The 10,694-nt window shown below is 36.7% G+C and overlaps 1 protein-coding gene across 2 annotated transcripts in view; it reads right to left on the bottom strand.

Annotated features, from left to right (window-relative positions):
- Nucleotides 1–2,533: 2,533 nt before the first annotated feature.
- Nucleotides 2,534–10,694, bottom strand: part of LOC135109702 (uncharacterized) — a 97,278-nt gene continuing 89,117 nt past the window's right edge. For both annotated transcript variants that reach the window (XM_064021281.1, XM_064021273.1), the window contains exons 21-28: nt 10,510–10,655; nt 9,989–10,160; nt 9,373–9,506; nt 8,992–9,134; nt 8,339–8,483; nt 4,680–4,800; nt 4,385–4,537; nt 2,534–3,943 (exon numbers count right to left, since the gene is read on the bottom strand). In XM_064021281.1, coding sequence (XP_063877351.1) covers nt 3,287–3,943; nt 4,385–4,537; nt 4,680–4,800; nt 8,339–8,483; nt 8,992–9,134; nt 9,373–9,506; nt 9,989–10,160; nt 10,510–10,655 — 1,671 coding nt within the window. In that variant the 3' untranslated portion in view covers nt 2,534–3,286. The remainder of the gene's footprint in view (nt 3,944–4,384; nt 4,538–4,679; nt 4,801–8,338; nt 8,484–8,991; nt 9,135–9,372; nt 9,507–9,988; nt 10,161–10,509; nt 10,656–10,694) is intronic.

Below are 10,694 nucleotides of genomic sequence, written 5' to 3'. Positions count from 1 at the left end.
CTGTTTGCATAGCTATGCTTTGCTTATACATAATATTTAATGTTATATTAACTCACTGACTGTTTTTAGATTTTTCTCCAAATTCCAGCCTTTTCCTGTTTATGTTGTGAATCCATGTTTTCCTTTTTTTAACTTTCTGTTCTTCTTCTTCTGCCAGCAAACAGCTAACCACTACAATTTCTTCCTCTTCACTATCACTGTTCAACATTTTCACAACTTTATACACTAGAAAAATATGGAGTATGTCCTTCCAGAGAGAGCTCAGCTTCACAACTGCGGGTGGTGAATGGTCCAATGCCGACAATGTGCGCAGAAAATCCGATCCGTCCGATGCGTGCTGTCCGTACGATGCGGACCAATGTGCGCTGACCCCAAAAACAATCCGATGAGTACGATGCGTGCCGTCCGTACGATGCGAACAAGTGTGCGCCTACCTTTACAAATGGCCTCACGAGTGGAAACGCGCGATTGGAGATATCAGCTGTATATATACCATAAAATCCTAATATGCCGCTACCCACAAATCCCAGTTATGAACAAAACATAATTTCAATGTTTACTCTTAACTGGTGCAGCGCTCGCTGGACTTTGAAAATATCGAATTTCTCCACTCTCGAATGTTATTACAGCCATACTTGACACGTGCCCCATATATATATATATATATATATATATATATATATATATATATATATATATATATATATATATATATATATATATATATATATATATATATATGTTACAGTCAATACCTGAATCCAGACAATTTGTAAAGTGACTTATTTTTTCAGGCAATTTGTGAACTGCCTAACCTAACCTAACCTAACCTAACCTAACCTAACCTAACCAGGCAGTTTACAAATTGCCTGAAAAAATAAGTCACTTTACAAATTGTCTGGATTCAGGTATTGACTGTAACATATATATATATATAACGTTTACGACAAGGTCACCGAACCCTTCACCATGACGTGCGAGCTTCGCGCTTGTATGTAACACGGACGTAATATCCAGATTAACCGAAAAACTGAACATAGTTCAGACATTCTGTTCTTAGGGTGGGCGATGGCAGAAGATTCTCTCTCTCTCTCTCTCTCTCTCTCTCTCTCTCTCTCTCTCTCTCTCTCTCTCAAACTGTAATTACATAATCTAGGACCAGATTTTTGCACGTTCCTACGTCTTACTGGATTGCTTTTCGGAGGGTTTATAATGTAAGTCGTTAGTATTTTCAAACTCTATTTTTATTATTCTTATTATGTAGGTACAAATCCTAACTACAAGGAATTCTAATAGTACACGAGGAAAGCAACAACTTAACACATAAACACCATTCCAGCCAATGATCCTCCGAGTCTAATCAGTAACAACACGATCATCTACCGAGCCAGTTGTGGTTTGTGGTGTGTACTGAACAAAACTATTCGCCCCCATACCACATCTTAACATCAGCGCCCTCGTGAAGTGGATGAAGAAGCTATCTTTGGCATTAACATATACTTCAAATAGTCACAACACCAAAAGTATAAAAGAAATAACTTGCCGGCAGTATGTGTGTGTGTGTGTGTGTGTGTGTGTGTTACTGCATTACGCCATTGGCTAAGCATGGGCTTCACAAATCACTTTCGTCTCGACTTTGATTTATTTCACCCACCAACTAACAAGTCCACGCAATCTGTATCCTATCACTTAACGTTGTTTGCTTGATTTTCTTACTCAGCGGCATTTGCTACACTGGTTCTCATGAGCAGTGTTAGCGATTTTATTATCGAGTATGATCTCTAAATATTGCACCATCATTAAAAACCTATAGTTAAACTTCACAACCAGTTAAGCTGTTTAAATCGTAACTACATAAAAAAAGTGGCAGTTTTCCTTTGATCATTTAACTCTTAATTTTTACGTGGCAAGCCGAGATAAACTAGGTAGGATCTTTGAATTCGTAATTAACAAGCTTTACGAAATCACAATTTAAATTCTATGAAGTACTAATTTCATTTCAGCCGTCAGTCGTTACTGGAGAAAAACTGGCAATTAACATGACAATATCTCGCCATTTTTTATGTGGCAAACTTAGACTATAGCTCTGCATTTTTATGTAGCCAGCATGAGAATACGATATTTTTTTGGGGTGAAACAACGCGAGTGCAGACGAGTGTTCCGACTGTCCATCCTATCCTTCCACCACCCTTGCAAAAATATTACTCACCATTCTCTGGAATTAATATGATCAGTGTCCTAACGACATGGTCTGTATTATAAAGAGCAGAACACATAAACACCTCCTCACCTGTCCTCCATACCTGCCGATGTTGTGCTGTTGACAACTACTGCACACCCATCATGACCGGCCAGCTGAGGTTAACTGGCTGTGGCGACGGCGGGCCCGGGCGGGGCAGTCTCATAGTAGTGCGCAGTGAACCCTTCTCCTCCCTTTCCACCTGCGCACGCACCTATTTCTTCCCTCGTTCATTAAATACCGAAGCCATTTTATTGTTTACAGGATTAAATTAAGGATAAGGATAGTGTGCAATGGGAATAAAACTTTATTTAAGAAATATTTCGCAGCCTTTTCTTTCCCTTCCTTCCTACAGTGAACACCAAGCAAAGATAGTCAATTATCTCGTAATGCAAAGTATCTCACGACTACTTCCGTGATTTCTTTCCTGCTGCGTAATAGTTAAATGCCCTATTTAGGTTTGATAATGATCCTTGGGGATCACAACTTGATACATGCTTAAAATTAAAAGGGTTATGTAATATTTTTAACAAAACAAACATTGCTATAAATTTCAATTTGAAGCAGGCATAATTTTACACATAAATACAAAATATTACCTCAACTTAGTAAAAAAAAAAGTAAATAAATAAAAAATAACAATAATAATAATGTACAATTCTTAAGTACTCATAAACATTCATTTTATGAAGAGAGAGAGAGAGAGAGAGAGAGAGAGAGAGAGAGAGAGAGAGAGAGAGAGAGAGAGAGAGAGAGAGAGAGAGAGAGAGAGAGAGAGAGAGAGCTAATGAATATATTCTCAAAATTATAACTCACATTAGAGAGAGAGAGAGAGAGAGAGAGAGAGAGAGAGAGAGAGAGAGAGAGAGAGAGAGAGAGAGAGAGAGAGAGAGAGAGAGAGAGAGAGAGAGAGAGAGAGAGAGAGAGAGAGAGAGAGAGAGAGAGAGAGAGAGAGAGAGAGAGAGAGCTAATGAATATATTCTCAAAATTATAACTCACATTATATCTCAAAATTAACTGCTTTTGTTTCAGCTCTTTTTATTCAAATTAATAATTACTTTCATTTTCGTGGTCAGATTCTAAATAAGAAATATCTAATGCCTCCACATGACCCTTCCCTCGCCCCTGTGTCTGAGTCCTGCACAGTCTTGAGCTGATGCCTCGGGGAACTGAACCATCAACATTGTCTGCGTGTATTCCTTTCTGATGGGCTATACTTCCTGTTACTCCACTATTGTTTTGTGACAGATTAAGAGACTCATGGCTGGGATGTATTCTTGTATTCACTCTCAACTGAGTCTTACCGTATTTCCCAAAGGATGTAAAATTATCAAAACTTTCAGATACATCCTTCAAGAATTTTTCCAATGTTCCACCATCATCTACTAATTCAAAGGAAGGGTCATCTAAAGCTAAGTTCCATTTCTGTGTCAGGGCTTCGATTTCTGTTGGACAACTTTCAATGTCAGTAAAAGCATCAAAATTAATACTTCTGTCAACAGATATTTTCCGCCCTTTTACAGAGTCATTTTTGAGTCTTGGTCTTGCGCCTTGGTAGTGATTTGTTTCCATCTTGCTGTCATAATCTTTAGCTGCTTGCTGCTGTACGAATTCCCACCTGGTTTCTTCATCATTTCTATAAATGGAGCTTCTTGAGTCACTATCTTCTTGTTGCCAGACTTCATCATTAGTGTATGAATAGTTCTGAAAAAAAAAAAAAAAAAAAAAAAAAAAAAAATCAGTATTCGTGTCTAGACAAAAGAAACATAAAGAGACTGCAAAAATTAGGTTTGTTGATGATACAATTCTGTTTCTGTACACATAATACATGTCCTACTCCCCTAATGTATCCAGCTTTCTCTTACAGACAGAATTATTTTTGCAATTTCTACATGGCTACAATTCTCATTTGCTATTCAATACTAAGCTACTTCAAGAACACAATGAGAAGCAAGCACAATACTATGTAGATGACAGTAGAGACTAATTCCCTTATATCAATCTTACCCTATCTTTTCACAGTAACTGGTCTCCTCATTATAATTATCATTATCATGATTAGTTTTGTGAAGAGGAGATAATATCTAGATCCAAGACTGAAGAAAAATTAATGAAGAATACACATCCATCAAAGCACAGACTTACATCATCTTGCGAATTATGCAAATCAGAGTAACTTGAGTGAGTGTCCTCCAGTCTGTTCATCCGGTCAGCCACTACACCAAGTGACTCAGCCAGACTCTCCAGGCCACTCATCACCTGGTTAATCTGGAGCTCCAATTCAGCCATGTAAAAGTCCTGCATCAAAAATTTAAAATATATGAATTTCCTAATTGTGAGCTTTTAGTCTAAAATTATTTCCATACATATGAAGTAGGAATAATATACATGATCCCTTTGGACAGAAGTTCTGTAAAAAAATATATAAAGCAGTACTTACTGGGGGAGTGTTATCAGATGGTTGGCTTTCTTCCTCTTTCTTTTTACACTGTATTCTACGGAGAAGTGAGTGGTAGCGCTCCTTCACACAAAGAGTAATGTCATTCCATGTAACATCCAACCTGTAAAAAATGGGATGATTTTATATTTTCCTTATGCATACCTTTTGAATGCCAATTTTGAGAGAGAGAGAGAGAGAGAGAGAGAGAGAGAGAGAGAGAGAGAGAGAGAGAGAGAGAGAGAGAGAGAGAGAGAGAGAGAGAGAGAGAGAGAGAGAGAGAGAAATACTTTAGTGTTTCTAAGCTATGCTGAGTTCAAAGGAAGAAGGAAAATGAGCTGCGGCTGTCTTGATAAAATTTTTGCCTAACATTATAAGTTATCAGTACAAAGCTGTGGCCAAGAAATCTTGCAAATCCTGTGTACAACTAGATACACACACGTGTGCGTGTGTGCACATGCACGAGTGCACATGCTTGTGCGTGTGCGCGCGCGCGCACACACACACACACACACACACACACACACACACACACACACACACACACACACACACACACACACACACACACACACACACACACACACACACACACACACACACACACACCAAAACAGTTCTTTTGGAGGATTATGGACATGAGGTTGAGAAAGTGAAAGTGGTACGGGAGGGAAGTAAATGCGGAAGGGGAAGACTAAAAGTAGCATACATGAACATAAATGGACTAATGTCGGCAGTGCTGGAACTAGAAGACTATTTAAAAGAGGAGAAACTGAACATCATGGCAATTGTTGAAACTGAATTGGCAAGTGAAGGGGATATATTAAATATTGGTAAAGGAAAATACAACCTCTGGATGAGAAATAGAAAGAAAAAACAGGGAGGTGTGATACTTCTAGTTAGGAAGGATTTATTAGTGGAATCTGTCACATATGGGGTGGAGGAGGCAGAAGTATTGAAAATAAGCTTAAGACAGAATATGGGAAGATACCGTAACACTGTGGTGACTTATGTTCCCCCTATTCTAACTCTTGGAGAGAGGATGAATATAAGAAAATGTTTGAGGGCACAAGGACATGTTTGGCAGAGTTGCTTGAGGAAAATGATGATATACTCCTGATGGGGGACTTTAACTGTAAAGAGATATCTTGGGAGAATTGGACCACAGAAGGCAGTGAGTCATCATGGGGGAACAAGCTACTAGACCTAGCTGTTGAAAATTTCGACACAATGGGTTACAGATGACACAAGATTTAGGGGAAATGAAGCACCTACAAGGTTCGATCTAATTTTCACCAAGGAACAAGAAATAGTAGAAGACCTTAAATACATAAACCCAATAGGAAAAAATGATCATGTGCTGATTCAGTTCACAGTTATGGATAATAACCTCAATATAAGGAAAGAGGACCACAGAAGAGAATGGCTAAACTACAGAAAGACTAACTTTGGACAACTTAGGAAGTATTTCAGTGAAGTGAACTGGAACATAGTTATTCAAAAGGAAGACATAGAGGAAAAGTGGACAGCTTTCCTGGACATTTATAATAAGGGAGTAGAGAAATGGGTACCTAAAAGATCAACAGAGAACCTTTTCAAAAAGAATTGGTACAACATTAGATGTGCAACAGCTAGATTGGAGAGAGAAAAAGCATGGAACAAGTGAAAGAAAACAAGAGGCTGGACCTGTGAAACAATTATATAAGGAAGAGGAACAAATATGTCAAAACTTGCAGAGATGAGCAGAAAAAAATTGAAAGGAATGTTGTGGAGACCAACCAAAATTATTTTATAAATTCATTAATGGAAAATTAAAGCGCAAAGATGAAATAAGTACGGTAAAAGCTGGAGAAGAGACAGTGGATGACCTAGAAGAGGTAGCTGAAGTGTTTAACAGTTACTTCCACTCTGTGTTTACCAAGGAAAATCATTTCAGAGGTGAGAGGACAGCATTAGAAAAAGGGACCGATCTAAAGGAGATTAAAACATCAGTAGATCAAGTAAAAAATATGTTGGAAGACCTGGATGTAAGGAAAGCAATGGGTCCTGATGGTGTCTCGAGTTGGATTTTAAAAGAGTGTAGCTCACAATTAGTCTCAGCATTGCACAATATAATTAGCACTACCCTGGTAAAAGGTAGAGTACCTATAGACTGGAAATGGGTGGATATTACCCCAATCCACAAGACCAGAAGTAAAGAAGACCCATTAAATTATAGACCTGTATTGCTCCCAAGTGTGGTGGCGAAGATTTGTGAAAAGATTATCAAGAACAGATGGGTGAAATACCTAGAAGACAATAAACAGTTTGGTTTCAGAAAAGGAAGATCTTGTGTTACGAATTTGATAAGTTTCTACTCAAGAGTAATAGAAATAGTGCAAGAGAGATGGATGGGCTGACTGCATATACTTAGATCTGAGAAAAGCATTTGATAAAGTTCCACACAGAAGACTAATATGGAAATTGGAAAAAAATGGAAGACTCAGTGGATCACTGTTAAAGTGGATGACTGACTTTTTTGACAAACAGAGAAATAAGGACAGTAATTAAAGGCAGCAGGTCAAACTGGAGAACGGTAATAAGTGGAGTCCCACAAGGTTCGGTACTTGCACCTATTATGTTCACAGTTTATGTAAATGATATGACAGAAGGTGGAGAAAGTTACATGAACCTTTTTGCTGATGATGCTAAGATTATGAGGAAAGTAACAAATGAAGAGGATTGCAATGCTTTAAATAAGGACTTAATTAAGATTAATGAATGGTCACTGAGGTGGAATATGGATTTTAATGCTAAAAAATGTAGTGTGATGAGGTTTAGAAAAAGTGTGAAAAGACCAGTTGGCAACTCCTACTTAGGGAATCAGGAAATCTCTATAAGATCAGAAGAAAAGACCTAGGAGTAATTATTACTGATAATTTATCATTTGGGAAGCACATAAACTAAATTATAGGAGAAACATATAATCTGCTGAGAAACATCAAGATAGCATTCTCCTATATTGATGAAGATATGATAAAAAACTGATAACAACGATGATACATCCGAGATTGGAGTACACAGCATTAGTGTAGTTGCCAAGTTTGAAAAAGGATACAAGAAAGTTAGTAAGAATCCAAAGAGCTGCAACTAAAATCCCTGTAAGCTTAATAGAGTATAGTTATGAGGAAAGGTTGAAGAGATTGGGCCTGACTACACTAGAAAAAAGTAGGGAAAGAGGTGATTTGATAGCAATATACAGAATATTGGAAGGAATGAAAAGTTGGGCAGAGAAGACCTCTTGATACCAGATACGAGAGACACAAGAGAACATGGAAGGAGATTGAAAAGGAGTGTTTGCATTAGAGACATCAAGAAACATAGCTTCCCATACAGAAGTATAACAGCATGGAATGAACTTAAGGATGAGACTGTGTGTGCAAAGACAATTCATAAATTTAAAGAAAAGAAAAGAAAATTTAAAAGTTGATATGGAGATGGGACAGCATGAGCCTAGTGTGGCTCTTGTCCTGTATTTCACAACTAGGTAAATACACACACACACACACACACACACACACACCTTGAATTTTGATAGAGTTAAGTTTTAGAATATGGCCAATAACTAGACAGTAAACATACTGGTCGTCCATTAATACCTCAATGTTACCAGCATCACTTACCCAGGCTTATCAATGAATGCCTTTTGAGCATTCAAGAAGGCAGCAACATACAGGGCCCTTATCAATTGGTAGAGGAAGATGTAAGTGAGAAGATAGTACAAGTAACCCATGTAGGTCATGAAACCTGCTGCTTGTTCTTCTATGGCTGAAAAAAATAATAAATAAATAAATAAATAAATAAATAAATAAAAAAAATAAAAATAAAAATAAAATAAAATAAAGATAAGAAATGATCAATTATGATAATAAATTTCAATGTCTCTTAGTAATGAAAGTAGTGAATAGTGAAGCAATATAAATATTACAAGTAGTCTAGGATCACATCTAAGAAAAAAAAGCACCACAAGAAGAAACAAATTAAATAAATAAAAAGAGAATCATATTGATGTTTGTGAATATGACTGATGTGTGCTGGAATCCAGGAAGTAAAGGACTATGAAATGAATAAATTATGTAATTTAAAAATTTCATTTCTTAAATTATCCTGAATTTCTTCAGGCAATACTTTACTACCTATAACCATTAACAGCTTTCCTATTTCTGGATTCCTCTAATCCTTCATTACATTATTTTTGATGAAGATAATAAAGATAAGGTGTCTTTTATCAAGCTTTATTTCTGAGACAGTTATGCTATTCTCATAAAGAACTTACTTCTCATAAATGGCAATCGTGCCATTATCATCTCAATGATGGTGAGAACACTCTCGATGTGTGAGTGGAAGCCCCAAAGCAAAGTGCTGAACCATATGTGACCGAGGCTCATTAAGGCAATCAGAAGCACCAGCATACACACACTGAAGAGAAAAAAATAAGTAAAGTTAGGATATGAAGAATGATAATAAAAAATGAAAATGATCAAAATGAGTATGTAGAGAACTGAAGTGAAATGTGAAAAACATTTATCCAAGAAAATCCACATGAGGTAAAGAGAGGACAGAATCCTCAGATCATCTGTAACTTCCCTCTCCCCCAATCTCTCTCTCTCTAAAATAATTTTACAAATACTGATTAAGTACCACGGAATATATTCACCTGATAATTTTCACATCCTTCCAGGCACTGGCCACAACAAGCCCCAGGTGATAAGAACGAGGCAGGTATTTAAGAAGACTCAGACAGCGTAGAAGATGAACAGTCAACATGCCCCCAATCAGGTAATCTAAAACCTGCAAGAGGAAATACAACCTGCATGAAACAAAATACATGTACACATTTCAGTTTTATTAGTAATTTCTGTGAGATGCACAACCTGAATAATTTTCTCAAATTTTCATCTTCTCTATATTTTCATAGTAACTGTACTGTGGCAATTGGGGTTTTTCAACCACAAAATAATACAATACCTACATGATCCTGGATCAGTACACACTAATTCTCTATTCAAATGCTATGACAACTGCTGTAATCTCTATAAAGCCCTTGCAAAAAAAGAACAATTACCTCTTGGTATATGTATATTAAAAGTTGTTCATGTTATTAGTCAACACATTTGCCATTATATGCTATGCATTCAATGAAAATTTTTACAATTTGCAATTAAATCATGAAAAACTATACAACTCCTTAATTCAGTTGGATATGCCCTGAATAATGAAGATCATTTTATCTATATATACAAATTAAGTGTAAACTATAGAGCATTACTTACTTCATCCCAGGTTGTGAGACCCTTCAGATTAACAAACTTCTGGAAATAAGCCACACGGAGTTGCCACATTGCATCCTCAGCTATTTGTACACGCAGCATCAGGCAGACAATGTAGCTCCAGCTTAGAATAGTCATCACAACATCCAAGAATCCCCAAAATGACCTGAAGATCCTGAAAATATGTACTTCCTTTGAATTCTCTTGCATTAACTTGAGTCATTTAGAATTTGAAACTCTCCTATATCAGCATAAAGCATTTTTAATTTAAGAATTGTGTACATTTTCATATGGTAATTATGTAATTTTCATGTATGTACATCCACATAGAGAGAAGAAATGAAAAGTGAATAATAATAAAGTATATGAGGATAGTGAATGAAAGCAATGAATGTTAAATTGAATGAGAAGATAGACTGAGCATCCAGGATCATGTGAAGGGAAAGTTCATGTACAGTGATTGAAGCAAAGTGTTTGGAAGAATGTTTTCTCAATAAAATACATAAATGACTAAAAGAACATACCTGAATCTAGAAGTATAGATGTACACTGCAGCTCTTTTCAGGTAATACATTGCTACTGCCAGGAGAAGAGTTTCAGCCAACATACATGCAACAGATAGACTGCTTCCATATCTCTCAATGTGTGAAGATGAGATAAAGGTTGTCACCTGTTGAAATCAGAATGATTATAGGTAAGAAAAATGTGG

Source organism: Scylla paramamosain, chromosome 2 (assembly GCF_035594125.1).
Source record: "Scylla paramamosain isolate STU-SP2022 chromosome 2, ASM3559412v1, whole genome shotgun sequence".
In the NCBI taxonomy this organism is placed as follows: domain Eukaryota; kingdom Metazoa; phylum Arthropoda; class Malacostraca; order Decapoda; family Portunidae; genus Scylla; species Scylla paramamosain.
The sequence above is the reverse complement of the archived record's forward strand: the minus strand, read 5'-3'. Positions and strand labels throughout refer to the sequence as shown.